At 33.7% G+C, this 21,821-nt stretch overlaps 1 protein-coding gene across 3 annotated transcripts in view; it reads left to right on the forward strand.

Annotated features, from left to right (window-relative positions):
- AGPS (alkylglycerone phosphate synthase) overlaps positions 1–21,821 on the forward strand; it is a 182,300-nt gene that overhangs the window by 107,397 nt on the left and 53,082 nt on the right. For all 3 annotated transcript variants that reach the window (XM_027589240.1, XM_027589237.2, XM_027589239.1), the window contains 3 exons: positions 4,165–4,290; positions 6,966–7,074; positions 16,782–16,909. In XM_027589240.1, coding sequence (XP_027445041.1) covers positions 4,165–4,290; positions 6,966–7,074; positions 16,782–16,909 — 363 coding nt within the window. The remainder of the gene's footprint in view (positions 1–4,164; positions 4,291–6,965; positions 7,075–16,781; positions 16,910–21,821) is intronic.

Raw genomic sequence — 21,821 nt, forward strand, 5'->3', positions numbered from 1 at the left:
TGTTTCTGGCAAGAAATCTTATTTTTGTCCCTATGTACGTTCTGTGGGTTTTTTTTCTCTGTTTCCTTTTAAGATTTTCTTATAACTGGTTTGAGTTATGTGATTGTGATAGACCTTGGTGTAGTTTGTGTGTGTGTGTGTGTTTCTTACACAGGGGCTTTGTTGAGCTGCTTTTATTTGTGGGTTTATAGTTTCCATCACATTTGGAAAATTTTGGGCTATTATTTCTTCAAGTATTTAACCCTCCCTCCCCCACCTGACTTTTAGGGACTCTGTTTACTCATATATTAGGCTCTTTGAAGTTCCACAACTTGCTGATGCTCTTTTTTTTTTTTCTTTAGGTTTTTTTTTGCTATGTCTTGGAGTTCACTAATCTTTTATTTGCTGAGTATATTCTGCTCATAACCCCATCAAGTGTATTTTTTTTTTATCTCAAGCATTGTATTTCTTACTTTTCTAGATATTTAATTTGGGTCTTTTTGTATTTTCTATGTCTCTACTCTGAACATATGGAATACAGTTAAATAAATGTTTTAATGTCCTGGTCAGCTAATTCTAACATCTGTATTAGTTCTGGGTTGGTTTTGATTATTCACCTCATAATGATTATTTTCCTCATTATGGGTTGTGTTTTCCTGCTTCCTTGTATGCTTGGTAATTTTTTATTAAGTACCAGACATTGTAAATATTATCTTGTTAGGTCTTGGATGTTTTTCAATTCTATAAATATTCTTGAGCTTTTTTTCTGGGATGTAGATATTTGGAAATAGTTTGATCCTTTAGTTCTCACTTCTGTGATCTTTTAGGTGGGTTCAAGAGCAGTGCTCAATCGGAGGCTAATCATTTCTCATTACTGAGGAATGACCATCTTGGGTGTTCCATCTCATGCTTTATGAAGGAAAAATTTTCCAAGTCAGCCTGGTGGGAACAGATTTCTGGCCTGTATGAGTGCTGGTACTTTTCTCTAATCCTCTTGGATTACTTTTAACTCTCATCCTGGGTAGTTTCCTCACTTGTGTGTGCTTTTCATTACTCTGCTGACTACTTGAGGGGGACCATCTGCCAGTCTCCAGGGCCCTCTCTCTGTGCTGCTCTCTGCTCTTCAGTACTTTCTCTTGTGAATGCTAGATGCTTTGGTTTCCCATAGCTTTGAACTCAGTCCCCTTACCTCACACATAGTGTTTGCCAGAGTTGTGCCTGGATTCTCTTTCCCTGCATCACAGTCTGGGGTATAAGCAAGGGGCATTCATAGTATTCACTTCCTTTGTTTGCTTTCTCAGGGGAATCACAGTCCTTTGTTACCTCATGTCCAGTGTTTAAAGACTTTTGTTTCTTATGTTTTTTCAGGGGTTTTTTTTTTTCATGTGAGAGGGTAAATCTAGTTCCTCTTACTTGAACTTGGGTGAACGTCCCTGCTATACTTATAATTTTTTCCGTTACACTTCTAAATGTTCTGTATTTATTTATGTTTCTTGTTAATTTGAGTTCCTTTCACAGTCTGTATAGTAACAAGCTCTGCCATTTCGGATTTGCTCTTAGTGATGTGTCTGATGCTTAGAACATAGTAAATATTTGTTGTTTTAATATTGAATGGGAGTACAGAAGTAAGATAAAATTCTTTTTTTTTTTTTAAAGATTTTATTTATTTATTTATTTGACAGAGAGAGAGAGAGAGAGAGGGAACACAAACAGGGCGAGTGGGAGTGGGAGAGGGAGAAGCAGGCCTCCTGTTGAGCAGGGAGCCCGAAGCGGGGCTCAATCCCAGGACTCTGGGATCATGACCTGAGCCAAAGGCAGCCGTTTAACGACTGAGCCACCCAGGTGCCCCTAAGATAAAATTCTTACTCTGTTTTATGGCATACAGATGGAGAGGAGAGGTTATTTTATTAAAAAAGGATGTTTGACGGGGCGCCTTAGTGGCTGAGTCGTTAAGCATGTGCCTTCAGCTCGGGTCATGATCCCAGGGTCCTGGGATCGAGCCCTGTATCAGGCTCTCTGCTCAGCGGGAAGCCTCCTTCTCTCTCTCACACTCCCCCTGCTTGTGTTCCCTCTCTCTCTGTCTTTCTTTCTGTCAAATAAATAAATAAAATCTTAAAAAATTTTAAAAATAAAAAAGGATGTTTGATTAACTATATGAGTTAAATCTGTAAACCTTTCTTCAGATTTTTCTAGCAGCTAATGGCATTAACAAAGACACAGCAAGGGGTGCCTGGGTAGCTCAGTTGATTAACCGTCTGCCTTCGGCTCAGGTTATGATCCCAGAGTCCTGGGATCGAGTCCCGCATCGGGCTCCCTGCTCAGCGGGGAGTCTGCTTCTCCCTCTGCCCCTCACGCCGCTCTTGTGCTCTCTCACTCTCTAATAAATAAATAAAAACTTTAAAACAAAAACAAAGACACAGCAAAGACACAGACTTTTAGAAGAAAAAGTGGCTGATTGTATATGGTCATAGATACTATTTATTAAGCACCTAACCATATGTCAAAAATTGTTTCTTATTGTATTGTAGCAGGCAGATTTTTCTAGGAGGCATAAATGACAAGTTTCAAGTTCAGGTTCTTAACCATTACACTTCACTTACCTAGTAGGAAGTTAGTCAGATTTTAACAAAGTAGTAGATTTAAAGTGGTGTGCTACGTCGAGGTCCTTGAGCATAGGACTGTCTATCTTTTTTTCATTCTTTTTATATCCTCATTTTCATTGCTTTACATAATTCCTGGCTTGTGGTCACCACTTAATAATTGAGGTGTAATGAAGTAGCCTAAAAGACATAAGAGGCAAATTATAAGTATATTTAACATTGGATGTACTTATAGAAGTAGTTTAGATTTAATTTGCTTTGGTGTAGGTTATGTGGAGATTTTGTTATGAGAATATGTGAAAATGCCCTGTTTAGTGCTTAGGACATCTAAGTGCCCTATGAATGTTTTTTCTTTTTCTGCTAATTTCAGAAAAATTGAGTAACAGTAGTCTTTTTTTGAGAGTAAATAATATGAATATAGTTTGGGAATTAGGGAAGAACTATAAAATAACAATCCGATAATCATTTTAAATTGTTCATTCATATATTTAAGCTACTTTGTGAGTAGTTAATAACTTCTTAAAATTAAATAAACACCTTCAATATTTAGTGAAAATAATTTATTAATAATTGATGTCTTTTTAAATGTTGTCTTCCTAGCAGAAATATTAGAAAAGATAAATAATTTGCAATGCTTATGTGCAAAAGCTAACAAATTATGTTTAACCTATTAGGTTCTTTCAGTTTGGATCACAACTTTTATACCATACTTACAGATACAAACATAGTTGACACATTCTGCATCTCTGCATGGCTTACTTGAAAAATAGAAGCAGTTGCTTAACTGGATGACTATCAAAATGGTCAATACAGATTGATGGGCTTGAGTGCAGTAGACAGTGAGTGTGCAGATGGTGGTTCCTGTACCATTTGACATGAGATGGCTGAGTCTTTAAAATGATTTCAGTGGAATGGCTTTGGTGGTGTTGCAGTAAAGGGCATCCATTCAACTTCAGGTGCTGTGCAGATGGCAAAGCCAAGCTAATATAGAAAAATGAGAAACAAGTGACTATTTAATGTACAGGAATGCATGATCTGCATCACAAATAAATGATGGTATTACATTCAGGAAACCTAGCCAGATGGCTGTACATTAAAACACATGACTCCTTGAGAGAATTAAGTACAGGCAATTTGCTTAGATTTTCTGCAGGCCTGCTGCATATTATATTAGGGTAGGGAGAACAAGAGATTAAGTGCTTTATTTATTGAAAGTGTTTAGGTGAAGTTGGCAGTTATTTAAGGATAATCTGATCTCCATAAGTATTTAAATTGTCTCTTTGTGATAAAAAAAAAAGTAGGGATGGTAGTTGATTTTATTTTCAAAGGATGTAAGGAGTAAGATTGGCTAGCGAACCTGTCTTTTGGTCCATGTTTTTTAGTTTTGTAAAGTTTTCCACTGGGCAAAAGCTTAAAAATTTTTTTGAATGAGCATGATAAAAGTATTTCTTTTTCTATATAGGTTTTAATGAGTCCAAATACCAGTGACATATGGAAATTTTAAAGTGTGAAGAGTTAATGTGTTGAATGCTATGTGAAATGGTCTCATTTTCACTAGTAAAATACTACATTTTTTGTTTTTCAGCTTAAAGAAAGTGGTTATTGTACAGGTCATGAACCAGATTCCCTGGAATTCAGCACTGTGGGAGGATGGGTATCTACTCGGGCATCGGGCATGAAGAAGAATATCTATGGCAATATTGAGGACCTGGTAAATTTTTTTCTGGTTACTATGTCATAATTGATTAGTCTATTACTGTGAAGTGATTAAAGCCTTTTTTGGAGTTGGATGGTAGGGTCTCCCCAAAAGTATACCCCTTTTGATTATAGTAAAGTTGACTATGTATAGTAGAAGCAGTTTAAATACAACTGTGGTCATTATTTATAGTTGCTCCTTTTCAAGTGACTGATATTTAAGGTTTATAGAACCTTCATAGTATCTTACTTATATATAAACATTATGTTATAAGCTTCATGGAGCCTCAGTCTTCAACTCTCCCAAGATTTTAGTCCATTTATTTAAGTGATCTCATCATTGCCACTTTTTTGCCTTAGGAGAGTTTATACTTATTTTCCTTAAAAAATTTTTTTTCTATATAGAATTAAAGAGCCTGATTGAAAATGTTATAGTAGGTGGCAGTACAACCTGTAATGGTTTATGTGCACACCATTTTAGCTGATCTGGTGCCAGTGTTCTGGGAGCTAGTGTGGTAATAGTGTAACTGTGGGCATTCTGGCTAGGGATTAGATATCATTTGTTCCATGTGTAGCTTTTCCAGTGATTAGTTGTGTGACCTTGTGCAAATTGGTTCACCTTTCTAAACTTGTTTCCTCTTCTGTAAAGTAAAATAATGATACTCACTGCATGGAATTATTATAAGTATATATTATAAACACTTAAAATGTTTACATTATCCTGTTTTTTTTTTAATTGAGGATATTTTAGAAATCACATTTTTCTTTTTACAAATAAATTCAATTTCAGAGGAGAGAATTTAATCCTTTTAGTATTGGATTATTAAAAACTTTATCATAGTTAAGCAAACGTGATAGACTGCTACATTTAGGACTGCTAAAGCATGTAATTTATTTTATTCCTTTTTTGGAGAGCCTTAAGGACCACAGATTATAAGCATATATCCTAATGTGCTTACTTGCATGTGTATATCTAGCTTTTAATATAAAAAAGGATCATGCTGTGTTTAATCTCCTTAAACTATACTGTCCATATATTAACTTGTAAATGAACAAAGACAAATGTAAATGTACACTATCATTTTTAGAGTGCATATAATTCTCTTTTATTGATAATTCATGGTTTATTAAAGTAATTCCCTATTAGTGAATATTTAAATTATCCTTGATTTCAAAATTGTGGGAAACAAAGGGGAAAATGTCTTCTTTAGTAATTTCTTCAGCCTACATCTTTAATCACTTTCTTTGGGCAAGTTCCTAGAGAGCTTGAATGGTTGAATCAAGATGTTTATATATGTTTTTTAAGTCTTTGAATCTTTTTTTTTTTTTTTTTAAAGATTTTATTTATTTATTCATGAGAGACAGAGAGAATGGCAGAGGGAGAAGCAGGCTCCCAAGGAGCAGGGAGCCCGATGCGGGACTCGATCCCAGGACCCTGGGATCATGACCTGAGCCGAAGGCAGACGCTTAACCGTCTGAGCCACCCAGGCGCCCAAGTCTTTGAATCTTTATTGCCAAAATGCTTCATAGAAATTTGTACCATTTGGCATTCCCACTAGCACTATGAGAATCTTTATTTTATTGGACCTTGTATTTATAATTTTGTCTTTTTAATTTTTTTATTTTCTTTAATTGCTAGTGAATGTATACTTTTTAAAATGTCCTCATTGGTGATTTTTAGTTTTTGTTTTGTGAATTGTTTATTAATGTCCTCTGCTCATTTCCTTAAATAATAAATAGACTGTTTTTGTTTATCTGTCAAAAAGCTATTGTAAAAATGTGTTGGATTTTCACCTAACCATTTCCTGATTTGGATTTCAGGAACTATTTTTGCGTGACCCTCGACTTCCAATATACTTACTTTCTCACTGGTGTGAGACTTGTATCACATGCATGTCTCTTTTCTTCTCTTTAATTCAATCACTACATCTCCCTCTTCATCCCATTTTTCACCTGATTATAATTAATACTTCATTCTTTTCTACTAAGTGGGCAAAGTAGATAAATTGAGGGTGGGAATAAGGCAAGAATAAGTGTTTTCTTAGAATTCTAAGCATTTGAAGCAGCTTGATGTGAATAATAGTGATTCATCAGTACTGTTAAATAAGTGAAAGAATGAACCTATTAAAATATCATTGATTATTTCTTTCGTCCTTTAGTTCTTTGCAACATGGATAATCCTAGACTAAATTTGGTTTAAAGAAAAGTGCTTGGGCGCCTGGGTGGCTCAGTCGGTTAAGCGACTGCCTTCGGCTCAGGTCATGATCCTGGAGTCCCGAGATCGAGTCCCGCATCGGGCTCCCTGCTCGGCGAGGGGCCTGCTTCTCCCTCTAACCCTCCCCCCTCTCATGTACTCTCTCTCTCTCTCATTCTCACACTCTCAAAATAAATAAATAAATCTTAAAAAAGAAAAGAAAAGTGCTTTTCATTTTTTTAAGATGATGAATGAATATACCCAAATCAATAACAACCTTAGAATGATTTTTTTCTTCTTTTAAAGTTATTTAAAATTTATTTTTAGTCTAAGAATTATTAAAAGATGCTAGAATTCTGAAGGGTATCACCATTTATCACTTAATCCAATATCTTTAAAAGTAGAGTTTTTAATAAATATAGATGGATGTGTGTACACACACGCACAACATTCCCTAACAAATATGTAGAATTTACATCGTGCATTGTATTAAACAGGTGGTTCATATAAAAATGGTAACACCTAGAGGTATAATAGAAAAAAGCTGTCAAGGACCTCGTATGTCAACAGGCCCTGATATCCATCACTTCATCATGGGATCTGAAGGTAAATATAACAAAATTTATTACAAAGAAATACAGGTTAGTGACTCAGTTTTCTGAAAATCTGTGATATTGTGATATAAGATCTTTGAAAGAAAGACTTGTTTTATATATTTAAAGAATGGTGATTTTTTTTAAGTTTTATTATTTTAGTACTTCATAAAGTTTTTATTATGAGAACATCTTATTAAACATCCCTTTTACGTTTTGGTTTTTATAGTTTTAGAGATAAGTTAGCCTTTTGGTATTTTATTTTTGTTTTAGAGTTTTTAATCAATGATTTTAGGAAGAGTAGTTGTTAAGATTTAAAATGGTTTGCTTTAAAATTTTATAGTATTCTCTAATCTCGTCTGACTTCTCAGGGGGAAAGGGCTGAGAAAGTATTGTCTTAGTGTCTTGTCTTTCTATAATTGTACCTTTTGTTACTTGCTATTTGATTCTTTGAAGAAGTGGAATTTAAAATCCTGTTGATTTACGTATCTTTTAAATTTTTTTTTTTTTTTACTATTTACTATTCTTTGCTTGGTTACTTAATGCTGGGATGGATTAGAATATAATTCTTTATCTCATACAAAACATTTAATTGCTGTACTGATGAGGAAAAAACTGACCTTCTGTTTTTGCAAACTAACTTTTATGTGGTGAATTTTATGGATAAGATGAACATAGTAGTGTTTGTCAATTCTTAGAATGGTAGAGAGAGTTATCCCTTAAATCCAGAGAAATAAGATAAAATAAGTGTCTCTAAATTAGTGGAGGAACTCATTACTAGTTTAGAAGATGGTACAAGCTACCATCTTCTAGGTACCTTGAAGATAGTACCTAGAAAATTTTCAAAACATTTAGCTGAGCAATTACAATAAACTAGGATGATAGGACATAAATTCTATCTTTTGATGGTAACGTCAGGGAGGGAAAAAATAACAAACTATGTCTCAGTGACAGGCTAGAGGTCAACTAGTGATTTGATGACCAATGATATAGCTTAGGTATTTTTTCATGATAATCAATGATAAACCTTTGTCAAGATGTCTTACCAGTTTACCCTCTTACTCCTTTTCTGATCAGTATACTCTTCTATGGAAAGATAGAACTACATTTTTAATGAGAAAAAAATGTTAAATTCTCTTAAAATAATATTGTTCTTTGGTAAATATTCTGCAACTTCTTATACTAACACATCATCCAAAAGTTAACTAAAATATATAACCTTTTGCCACCAGGTGTCAAATTGAGTAACAAATAGGTATTAAAACTGATAGTCATTAATTATACTATTACTATTGGTGCATACATAGTTGGAGTCAACTGTAAATATAAATGATCTTTTTAAGTAACCGTATCAGACATTTTTTTTCTCCCATTGCTTAGTATTTTAAAATTTTTGGTGCCAGGTACTGTGCTGGCACAATGAAGGACACAGGTAACAATTGACCCTTATAATACAGTACAATAAATTATATGATAGAAGTAAATGCAGGAGAAATATAGACAAAGTTCACATTGATGGGTGCTTAAGAAGGCCTCTTCAGAGGGGTCATGCCTAAAGTGGTCCTTGAAGGTTGATAAGGAGTCGAGGGAATAAGGTGGGGAGGGAGTTGCCCTGCAGAGAGAACTGCAGGTGGGCAGACTTAGAAGTGAGAAGAGCCACGTCTGCCTGGTGTAGCGGCCAGGTTTCCAGTGTAACTGGAACATAAAATTTAACTGTAGGGTGGAGTAGGCAGCAGGTCTAGGAATAGAGTGGTAAGGGTTACAGGGTAACTGGAGAGATAATTTGGTCTTTTACGCCTTTTAAAATAGTTTCAACTGTATCTAAATGACTAGACTACCTCCCTCAATAGTAAATTATTCTCTGAATTTAAGGAAGGTAAACTCATAATAATAAAGTAAGCAAAGAAATACGATTTGTTAAATGTATATACTAGGGCAAATTACTGTATTTAAATGAGCTCTTACTATAAATATACATGTAAAATGCCATAGTGATTTAGGAGCATGAATGATGAAATCTTTCAGATCTGGATTTCAATCCTGGTTCCACCACTTAAATTTCTGTGACTTTGTGTAGATTAGGTAATTCTCTATGCCAGTGTCCTCAGCTATAAAATGGGGATAATAAAAAAAAAAATCCATCTTCATAAGCTTTTGTGAGGATTAAATGAGATTATGATAAGCAGTCTGTAAGCATTTAGTTAAGTATTCAACAAATGTTAAATTTATTACTGTTGTTGTTGCTGTTTATTATTTTGACATCAGTGATCTTTACAAGTGTATTTATAGTCCTTAAGCTCCATCTCTGTATGTGGATATAGAGTCATCTTAATGTAGGCCAGGAGACAGCATGATTGAGAAAGTTAATTTATGTGAAATCATATTCTTTTTTATTTTATTTTTTACCTTTGAATTTTATTTTTTTATTAAACTTTTTATTTAAATTCTAGTTAGCTTACATTATAATATTAGTTTCAGGAGTACAATATAGTGATTCAACACTTCTGTATATGACCTGGTACTCATCACAACAAGTTCGTATTCTTTTATAATATGTATTTTTATCTGCTATCTTGAGCCTTCAGTTTTTATATTTTTTTAATTGTTGCTGCTGTTCTTTTTCTTTCCTGAATAATATTTTTCTAAATAATAACCTCCTGTCTTCAGTGTGAATCATAAACTTTTCCTCAAGTTTTTTTAAATCTTTTTTTTTTAAGATTTTTTATTTATTTATTTGAGAGAGAGAGAATGAGAGATAGAGAGCTCGAGAGGAAAGAGGGTCAGAGGGAGAAGCAGACTCCCCGCTGAGCAGGGAGCCCGATGTGGGACTCGATCCCGGGACTCCAGGATCATGACCTGAGCCGAAGGCAGTCGCTCAACCAACTGAGCCACCCAGGCGCCCTTCCTCAAGTTTTAAAAATACTTTTTTGCTATAGTTAAATCATCTGATGATAACCTTGAAAGGATTATCATTAAAAAAATGTATTTTCCTGATCCTACTAAGTTTTACATGTGACTAACCATGTTAAATTTAATGTTTTTGTCTTGTTTTGAGTTTTTCATAATTTTTTTTCAATTAGCAGCTTCCTTCCATTTTAGGTGCTATAACATCAATATAATGAAAATTATAATAAATAGTTAAAACCTCTGAAATACTTTGCATTCTTTTCTTATGTATGGAATTTACTAGTAACTCAAAAGAATTTGCTATTTTATTTGAAAAATGGTTAAAAGCTACATTTTTATTTTTTTTAACCCATGATCCACCCTTGTTTTTGCCTTTGCTCTACGTTGAAATAAGTGAAATGCTTATTATCAGTCCTTTGTGTAATTTTACCTTTTGTATGACCTTGACACTTGCAGGACAGCTTGAGTAGTTATAATATCCATGGGTTGCCCTTTGCTTCCTTGTTTCTTGAAACTACTGCCCCAGTGTTGCCCGGTTTTATATGTTGTTTTAAAGAAATCTAATGCTAGTTCTTTTGCCTTTATAGCTTGTTTCCCTTTTTTACCTGGGTGTCCTGAGGATTTTTTTCTTTATTATTGAAGTCTACGACTTTTATAACTCAGAGTTGACTGTCCTAGGTTGTTTTGCGGGGCGCCCAGTGGACCCTTTCTATGTTTATATTTACGTCTTTTATTCTTTCTGGAAAGTTTTTTTTTTTGTATCTAGTGTTAAATATTAGGGGTTTCCCCCCATTGTTTTGATTTTTCTTCTTCAGGGACACCAGTTATACTATGTCGGACTATGTTTGCTTGTTTGGCATTTCAACCACTATTTCTCTGACCCTCTTATTCCCCAACTTTTTTCTTTATTTCATTTTCATTCTCTTGGTTATTTTCCTGCTTTTCTTCAGTGCCCTTTATTGAGTCTTCATTTGAATCTATTCTCTGTTCTCCTTGGATACCTTATAACTTAGCCTTCAGTTTTTATATTTTTTTTTATTGTTGTTGCTGCTGTTCTTTTCCTTTCCTGAAATTAGTCATCTCTTATTTCATTTCTTCTTGTTTTTTGTCCACTTTTAATGTTTGTATTTCTGACTCAGGTATTTTTTTTAATATTCCCAAATGCTTGCTTGACAGTATTTAATTCAGTTTGAGATGTTTATTACTGTTTTTTTTTTTCCCAGCATATTGGTTGGTTTAGGGGAGAGACTTCATCAGCAGAAAAGCTTTTATTTATATTTTGTCTTTTTCCAGTAGTTTTTGTGGATTTGGTCTGCTTTTTTCTATTGCTATTTATTATTTAGAAAGTGTTTCGTAGTTTGGGAATGTCCTTTTCTGTCACTCCTACCCTCTCTTGTGCTACTTGTTTTGTGGATGGTGGTATTTTTGGTGGGAGAAGGCTTGGCATGTCTTCTTTCTCTCTTATTTCTATAGGATCTTTAATTTCCCTCTCTTACTTCATTCTTTCCCATCATTACTTTGTCTCCAAGGAGTGCCACACTTCTCTGAATATGATGCTCCCCTGAAAATACTCCCCTTGCTTCACCAAGGCTGCCATTTCTAGTTCTTTCCATTTTCAAACCCCTCCCCATAGCCAGGGCTATGGATTTCCCTGTACAGGATTTTGGTATTATTGTTGTGCTTTTGCTGTCTGTGGTTGATTTTATCTTTGCTTCCTCCAGGTCCTCTGATACTCTCTGTTTTTCCATATAAAATCTTTTGAGCCTCCCCTTACTTCCTACCCTTACAAGCTAGCAGCAGGTAGAAGGCTATAGTAGGTCTTTTGGCATTTGTTTTCTCTCTGTTTAACAGGTAATGTCAAGTTCAGAGTGTTTTTTTGTTTCCTAGTAATATTGAAAGTTTTGTTTCATTATTATATGTGGTTTTCTGTTTCTTGTTGATTTTTATGTCTTGCGGGGAAAATGCAGAGGGGGGAAGATTCAGAGTCAAATGACTGCCATTCTTCTTAGTCCCAAAGTCACCTGAAAGTATATTGTCAAATTACAAAAGAGTTTATTTACTTTAAGCAAATACTTGCATTTTATATCAAATAGCACTTGAAGCTTTTAGTTTTCTTGAGAACAAATATTATATTTGAAAATTATAAAATAGAAAATTCTTAAATTTATTATAATGTAGTTTTGATAAAACAGAAAAGCGAATGATGTATAAGCCTCTGTGATGTCATATTGCCATGGAGTTATTTATAAGCAATTATATAAAGTAGATATAAAATATAAAAGTGTATAAAGTGGTACAGTATACATATAATCAAGTGATAAGTAATCCAAGTCTTTTCTGTCACTCCACTGACATAATATTCCCAGAGCAAAAGAATCAATACATATAATAACACAACAGAAACGAGCCTTTTGATTAAGTGACTTTAGATATATCCATTTGTGATGGGCTAAGTTGAATGTAAGTCTGGATGGAAGCTGCTCTCTGAGACCTGGATGATTTTGCTTTCACAGTGGGACCGCCTGTAGACTCATAGCTGGATAGTTGCAGAGACTTGCCTTGGGCATTTCATTAGCCTTGCAATAATGCAAAGTCTCATTTTACTAATTTTTATTTTATTATTTTTTTTTTTTACCTCACTTTCAATGTTATGGTGGGTTTACTACTTTAGGGTGCTTACTCTACAGAGGAAGCAATACAGGTAGGTAGAAGTTTAAGTCATGGTCACTTTTTGCTGGTACCTTGGAATTTTGATGTAGAATTAGAATGCTGATGTAAAGGGATATATGTTTTAAAATCAACTTTTTGAATAAGTAAATACGTATACAAAATTAAAATATGGACAAATGTACAAAATTCAAAAGGTACTAAAGGATGTGTAAGGGAAAATCTGCCCTTCTGTCCCTTTTTCTGAGCATTTCCTTTGTTCAGAGTAAATACTTAACTGCTATATTTAAGTATATATGTATGCAGTCTTTCTGCTTTACACTTCCTTTTATAAAGCTTACTTCATATCATTACATTTAGAGCCACTTCATTCTTTTTGACAGCTACTGAATGTACGCTAACCAGACCCTCAATGATTGGCATTTAAATGGTTTCCAGCTTTTTCCTGGATTATATTTAAGTTGTATTAGATGATATTACATGCTATAATTCAAAGAAGTATTTTCAGATGGCTCCATTTCTCAGATATTAAGGAAGGATTTCACAAAAACGTGGGAACTTGGAGTTTAGTTTTAAGTAGAAAAGTGTTCCTGTCTGCAATCATGGCTTATACTGACCTTTTCCTTAATGGATTTCAATCTGGTGACTTTGAGTTTCAGCAAGTATTTATTAAAGTGTTCTATAATCTGCGGTTAGATTACATAGAGAAGATGATTCCTGTGTTTCAGAGTATATGCCTGTCAAATTTCAATTCATTTGTAGAAATGACTTTTAACATGAGGTGTTAATTCCAAGGCTACCAGGAGCTTCTAAAAATGTTGAAAAGAGTTGAAAGAATTACAAATAAGCTTAGTGATGGTGTCAGTATGTGGTAGGGAAATAAAAATTAAATTGATATGACTTGGTAGGAACAAACAAGTGTGATAGATAATTCTGTATTGGTGGATGAGGAGACACCATAGTACTAGTTTACCTGTCACCCTTTTACCTCTTCTCTGGCAAAGGTTTAGAAGTTCTTTTAGACTCCTTTTATAGTCTAAGATGTTTATTTCTAAAAAATTTTCCTATTTGTAAAATGTATAACTGTTAGCTCCTTATTTAAGAAAATAACTCTGAAGTTTCATTTGTAATTCATTTAGAGAATTAATTAACTTATGGTTATTTTTAATAGATTTATTGAAATAAAATTCACATACCATAAAATTCACCCATTTTGTGTATCTCTTAGAAGGGATGGTTCCTGAGGTTAGTGTTCGGGATTCTTCTCTGACCATAGTTGGGGTCCTCCACACTGTATACAAGCAAACTAGCTGGCATACAATGTTGCCTTTATCTCCAATAAACTTACCTATGTCCTCCCAGTTACCTTTTACATCCTCCACTGTTTTCAGAGTGTTCTTAGGCTTGAACTTCTCCATACTCTGTTGCAAACAAAGTAATTTTCTTTGGAAAGAGATTAGGAGCTGTTTTTTGCCTTGTGTTCCCTTTCCCTCTCCCTCCTCAGCCCCTTGAGAACAAGTCTCTGAGTCTCTGAGTCTCTGAGCCTGGCTCTGGAGGGGAGGAAGGGGAGCAATGGCATGCTTTTCTCTGAGGACATCCCTACTTTAGTAGCTCCGTGCTAGGGAAAAGAGGGAAGGAAAACAGATCTTCTTGGTTTGCGTCTCCTGGCGAGATGCCATCTCTTTACAAGTCAGGCTAAGGGCAGTTGGGTCACCAGTATTAGTGTGTCATTTCAAGTAGGGCCTCTGTCCCACCAGCTAAGGCTGGGTACAAGAAATGAACTGACCTCCTCCCCATCCCCCCCTCTTGGTGGTTCTTGCCCGGAATGTAGCCTTAGGAAAAGGTAGCTGAGGGCAGGGTTATGTGGAATAGGACTAGAGGTTTTTCTGAAATTAAAAAAGTCTTCATGTATGTATTCCAGAAAAAGGAAAACATACATCCACGCAAAAATATGTATGTAAATTTATATGTATATTCATGATAGCATTATTCATATGAAGTAGCCAAAAGGTGGAAACCTATGGAACTTTCAGCTCTAGGGAGGGGAGGGGGACTAGACATTGAATTAGTGGTTTAATCAATCATGCCTATGTAATGAAGTTTCCATAAAAATCACTAACATGCGATTCCAGGGAGCTTCCAGGGTGGTGAACACATGGAGGTGCTGGCTGGGAGGGCATGGAAACTCTGAGCCCCTTCCCCCATACTTTGTCCTATGCATCTCTTTTTTTTTTTCATCTTGGCTTTGCCTGAGTAGTATCATGTTTTATATTAAACTGGTAATCTAGTTTAAAAAAATGTGGTAACCCAAATGTCCATCAGCTAATGAATGGTTGAACAAAATTAGTTATACATACAATGGAATAATTGTCCACAATTAAAAAGGAATGAAGTACTAATATGTGCTATAACAGGGATAACCCTTGAAAACATAGAAGCCAGTCACAAAGGACCACATATTGTAAAAGTCCATTTACATGAAATGTCCAGAATAGGCAAATTTATAGAGATAATTACTAGATTAGTGGTTGTCTAGGGCTGAAGTGTATGTGTAGGGAAACAGGGAATGGCTGTTTCACGGGTACAGGGTTTCTTTTTGTGGGTGATAAAAATGTTCTAGACTTAGATTTTTTTTTTTAAGATTTTATTTATTTGAGAGAGAGAGAGAGAGTGGGGGAGTGGGGGAGGAGCAGAGGGAGACGGAGAAGCAGACTCCACACCGGGCATAGAGCCCAGTGTGGGGTTTGATGCCATGACCCCAAGATCATGACCTGAGCTGAAATCAAGAGTCAGTCACTTAACTGAATGAGCCACCCAGGTGCCCCCTAAACTTAGATTTTAATGATAGTTGCATATATTTGTGAATATACTGAAAATATATTGAGTTCTACACTTTAAATGGGTGAATTTTATGGTTTGTGAATTATATCTCAATAAAGATACTAAAATAAAAGATAAAGCTTTAGTCATTTTTGTGATCCTTTAAAATTTACAAGATATATTCACTTTTTATTTAAATACTAATCAGGCCAGACTTGCAGAGTTTTTGTGATTTTACAAATTATAATATGGTCATATTTGATATCTCAGTAGGCAATCATTTGTGTAGGTGATAAACGTACTGTGATCTAATGTAATTTACTTTTTAATGGACTCTTAGTTTTTAATCTTGTATTCTGTATTGACATTTTGGGTGTATTATAAATTTACTGGAAACTTTGGTTTTTGTGGTACTTTTTATTTATTCCTAGTGTTATCATTAAGTTCTCCAATTCAGAGATTTCCCTCTTTATTCTTTTTTTTCATGATTCTCAGAAAATTTACTAATAGTATTAATAATTTCTACCATTTGTACATCAGAAACCACTAATTCAAAAAGCTTGGCTTCTTGAATATAATCATTATAACCATGTCTCTTCAGATATTTTAGCATAGTTATTTAGATCTCATAGAATGTAGTTTATATTTAACTTTCTTTTTTCCTATTTGATTTGTCCATCCTCCATGTAATAAAGGAAAGAGCATTTATTTCATTGGTGGTTCTCTTGTACTAGATATGTATGGTAACTGCTCTGTCTCTGAAATACCTGGTCTGGGTTTTTTTTTTGTGTCTTACAAGGGCATTTTAGTATTGCCGTTGTCATTGTATGAATTCCTAGGAAAAAGGCAAGGTAATAATAGTCCCTCTAATTTCTTCTATCATTTTAAATTCTCATAGAACTTTCTTTTTGCCCCAGCAAATTTTTCTCACAGTAAAAGTAGGCACAAATATCAAAATATACTTTTGTCTGAATGTTTGAGATATATAAACCTGTTGTTTTTCAACAATTTTTTTCTTTTAATAGGTTGTAATACTTTTAAAACTATTTAAAAGTAACCGTCTTGGAGGAAGGTTACCTTAAAAATGTTTTAAAGTATTTATGCATAACATAAGAAAAATGTATTCCCAAACCTTTTTTTTTAGAAAGTATAAAATTTGTTTAGTTGTTTTTCTAAAAAAACTTGAGTAGCCGTTATTCCCCACATAGAATAAATAGATTTAAATATGAATAGAATACATTAATAGAATAAATAGATAAAATAGATTTAAATATGATTTAGAAAATTGGCATGTGATATATTGGATTATTCCCCCTTCTTTTTCAGGAACTCTTGGTGTGATAACAGAAGCTACAATAAAAATCAGACCAATCCCTGAATACCAAAAGTATGGCTCAGTAGCTTTCCCTAATTTTGAACAAGGAGTAGCCTGTTTAAGAGAAATTGCAAAACAGGTAAAAAGAAAACAACAACAACAAAAACCCACCCATCTATATTTATATTTTTAAAAATTCTGCGTAATTGATTTTGATATGTCACATATAATCTTCATATTTAGTTGTGTTATATATGTGGTTTTACCCAGTTTTATATGAAAAGGTAATGAAAAATCATCCCTGTAAGTGCAGTTGCTATTTCTTTATTTTTTGGTTTAAAGAGTGCTGTGCGATTTTAAGCCAAGGTAAGATATGTACTTGGGTTGATGGCTTTGAATGACTCTGCCTTTAATGAATGTTATGTTTTCTTAAATTATTTTTAGATAAGACATTTTGTGATTAATTTGAAGTAATATATAATTTTTCTTAAACTAAGACAGTTACTGAAATTAAAATAAATGGCTGAATGTCAATTATCCAAAAATACAGAAATTAAGTATAGGTAATCAAACTCTCTCAATTCTCAGAATGTGCTACTACTAGGCCCTACTTTGTTTTATAATATTACCGAAGCTATAGCTTAAATTAAATAACATAATACAGCATAATATAACATAATATATTTAGCTATAACGTAAGAAGAATTCCCATTTTCTCTTCCCTTCTTGAAAAAAAGATATCAAGGATTTTTAAGAGACCAGATAATGCCACGTAATTTTATTGCTATGTTCTGTGTATCATTGTAGAAATTCTTGCATTTCTTTAGGCATTTGGTTCATTGGTTGAACTACAATGGTTTTTAGAAAAATTTTATTGCAACATTTCCCAGCAGGGAGGAAATTAAGGGAATATACTCCAGCCTGTTTCTTCTTGCTTTCTCCAAACTCCTAGAGTTCTTTAGTACTTCCCATCAGCTATATGTAACTAGAATCTTGAGGGCAAGGGAGCTTTCTGATGTGACCCATATAGGTCGGCTTCCAGGTATCAAGAGCAGGGTGAAGGGAGGATCTGATGAGGCAAAGGAATGATATCCAACAAATACTGCGTATTCATTGTGGACTTTGTAAGGTATTGAAATGGAAAGTGGTCAAGAGTCTTATCTTCTCACCATCCCAAGACAACCACCCTAAATGTTTTAAAGAAATTTAAAATAAGCACAAATATGTTACATTTACTCACATATTTACCATTTCCAGTGTTCTTGAGTTCATATACTTTTGCTTTCTGAGACAGTCATTTTTTTCTGTCAGTTTTCCATTTGCAGGAAGTTCAGTTATATGGTCACCTAATCTCACAGTTGACAAAGGTAATTTTTATAATTTCCAAGTAGCTTCAGTTATTTATCAGTTAGATTGCTTCCTTCATCAAGACTTAGCCATAGGCCTCTTAATCTTGATTGTCTTACTGCTGGGAGGAGGAAGAGTTTAAATAAAGAAGTATAGTCCCGGAATGAACATTCTTGAACTTGTGGCAGGTTACTTTGGTGGTGTTAAAGCAAAAGCGAATGTTAGTAGTTGAAATTTATACAAGAAGAGCCCCTAATTCCCCTAATTTGGGGATATTATGTTATGATTAGGGAGCTAGAATATGCAGTGAGTATTATGCTATGTATGCTAAAATAATGAGATGGTATAATATTTAAATACTATTTTAAAATGTAAATATCTCAACACGTATATTAAATATTGTTAATATATTTATGTATGTATAATTCATGTAATATTAAATATTTGTAATATTTAAAAGCAGGACTGTTGAATAAAGGAGTGGAAATAAGTTTTAGGAATAAATATTTGTTATTCTAACATAATATCTGAGCACTGAGCAGTAAAGTTCAACTGTGTTTTAATACTGTTGCGAAAACTTTCCACACTTAGAGGCAAAGGAAAGTAATTTCAAATTTAAGATAGCCCAGGTGTTAAAGAATAAAAGAACTATTTGCAAAACCTCATGGTTTTGCCTGTGAGTTAGTTAAAACCTAGGAGAATGGAAAGCTAGGTTTTGGTGTTCTTTATTTTGTTTACAAAATAACTAAGTTCGCCAACTAAAAATCAGAACAAACCATTTTCCATAATTAAGTTATATTTTCTTACCAATTTCAATCTTAATGACTTTTTTATTAAGATGTTTTCACTTTGTATTATAATTTATTCTTTGTGTTAATTACTTTTATTTGCTTTCTGTCTGTCAAGCTTGATTATTTCCCTCCCAAAAAAGCTTTATAATAAAAGATATAGTTCATATTATTTCTCTTGTTCAAGTTTTGAATAACATCTTTTTAATTGGCCCTTGCCTCCATTTTTTATGGCAAAATAAGAAGGAATGCCAAATTAGATTTTTTTTTAAAAAATCATAGAATTTATAAAACTATCTGGTTTGTATATATTTTCAATAAATGATCTCATTGAGGTCACGTTCAGTCTATGTTGGCTAAGTATTCCCCTTCACAAGATCACCATTCTAGAACACAGATTTAGTAGACTTGTTAAAAAGTGTTGTTATGTGATCTTTGAAGTCGTGGTAGACATATTTTGTGCTCTCCTGCTTTTCCATATTGCAAATATCTAAATATATCTTAGGTTTTCATTAATGAGAAATGTACAAATACATCAGAATCCTAAATTTATAATTTTATTAAGATGGAAATGTTGGATTTAAACATAGTTGCTATAATCTGATGTGGTTTTTGGTACAATTTAATATGCTCCTGGTAGAAAGTAACAGAGAAGAACTACTTGTGCTAATGAAAAGCAGAGGGTGAAATTTTCCTTCATCCTTGTGTAAGTCAGTAAAAATTGCCCTTTTGTTTTAAAAAATTCTTTGGATATTCACCATTGACCATAATCTAAATTGACTACACAAAACTGTATTGGGTATATGGTTTGGAATAAACAAAGGTGATGGTTGATAAAGTGCCACCCTGTGGTTAAAGACTTCAAAAGAAAGCTCCTTTCTAATCTATAATTTTAATAATTTTGTTCTTTGTACTTAGTAATAGACAGTTTTTAAAGACTATATACCATGCAACTAGAAAGCTTGCCTTGCTTGAAACTGATTAAAAAGCTTAGATAGGTAATATTTTATTCTCAAATATTGCCTGTATGAATGAAACAGAATAGTTACTGCAATTTGAAAATATTCCACTGTTTGGGGAACATATGTTATTTTACTTCTGCACAGATACATAAGCATTAATGTTTATATTCCCTGGAAATGGGTAAATCCTTGTATTATAATTTATGGACATTTACATATCAGTTTATAGAATGTAAAAATCTTGTAGGTCAAGAATGGAATTGTGTGTGCTGCCCTGCTTTGTAACAGTATTCTGAGGCAGAAAAATTGAGCAAATGATCAGATTTTGGCACTAGTTGTTCAGTTTGCAATTTGGAATTTCAGCTGATAGCAGGAGAATTAAGATCCATTAAAATAGATGGTACATGGTTTATGATTGTGCCAAATTCTTGATTGAATAATGAGTTGGCTGCTTGTAATTTCTCACTGTCATTTCATAGCACTTCCATTTTTGCGGTATTTTCAGACTCAAGTTGCTTTTGAAATGGGAAACTATTTTGGATATGTATCTTTTGGAAAGGCGTATACATGCATGTTTACAAATAGCAAAGTGGGCTCTTTGTATATTTTCATCACTTTTCCTACTGAAGGAAATAAACAACTTTATACTGACAGCAGAAGGATTTTTCTAAGGTATCTCATCTAATCTTTGTCCATGTGAGGATTGTCCTCTTTCAATACTTCACTGCCTGGTGAGGAACTAGAAAGGAAGATTTAGTGGAAGATTAATGTGATTCTATCTTATAAATGGCAGTCCAGTATAATCTCCAACTTAACTCAGTAGATGGGTAAGTAAGTGATTTTTAAGACTTTCTGAGCAAACATTTCTTACTGTAGCCTCTCAGGAGAGGAGAAAGTGTTTTTTAATCAGAATATCAGTTTCAGGTGTATTTTATTATTCTCTTATTGTTTGTTTAAAGATGACAATGATATCTTTATAAAGTTTTAAGGGAAGAGTGTTGAAATAAGCTCAAAAGCAATTTTTGAAGTCTGGCGTTTCCCGTTCCCAGTAAAAACTTATGAATTCTGCCCTATAGTATTGAGGGAGGACCATTTGTTCCATTAACAGGAAACACTGTATGTGTGTCACAGATCAGAATGCATTCCTCTGAAAACTGTCTTTCTCGGTATTAGAACTAGGTTTTTAGAATTACAAATTAAAAGGCAGCTTTTTCTCTACCTTTTGATAAGGTGTGGCCCATTCTACCTACCATCACTTTTATTTTGAGCAATTTTAAACTGGTACGGTGTTATTTTCTAGAGCGTTTAGACCATAATTTGGAAAGAAGTACATAGTTCATGTTTGACACCGTCAGACTGTTCTATCTCAATTCTGAATTGTTCTGTCTTAAATTTGATTTATCCTGGATGGGTTGAAATAAACTAAAAGGAGCTAGGTTTAGCACTTACATTATAAAGTAATTAAACTTCTTTATATTAGTGGTAATTCTTGGAAATAATTTGTTACATGTAGAAAATGGCATTGTTATTTTAAATGAGTGTGTGTGTGTGTGTGTGTGTGTGTGTGTGTGTGTGTGTGTGTGTGAGTGTATGCGTGCGCGCGTGTTCTTTCCTCCCTCTGAAGCAGAGAAAATAACCTCGCCAAACGTTTGATTAATTGGATTCTGTACTCTGTGATCCAGCAAAATGTATTAAACTTGAGGACAGTTACAAGACATAATTTCAACCAGGAGCTACTCAGAACAAGTCATTACACCTTTACAAAAATGAAAAATGAAAATGATGAACCAGAGACTGTTTGGCATTAACTTTTGGCTCTTCCCTTAACATAAATGGAGGGAAATATCTACTCTATAAGATGTATTGTTTCATTCTTTAAAACCAAGAGATAATTCTCTTGTTAAAGAACATTCTTATTGTTTATAACGTGGACTTCTAGCTGTCACTTCCAATA

Source organism: Zalophus californianus, chromosome 3 (genome assembly GCF_009762305.2).
Source record: "Zalophus californianus isolate mZalCal1 chromosome 3, mZalCal1.pri.v2, whole genome shotgun sequence".
Classification (NCBI taxonomy): Eukaryota; Metazoa; Chordata; class Mammalia; order Carnivora; family Otariidae; genus Zalophus; species Zalophus californianus.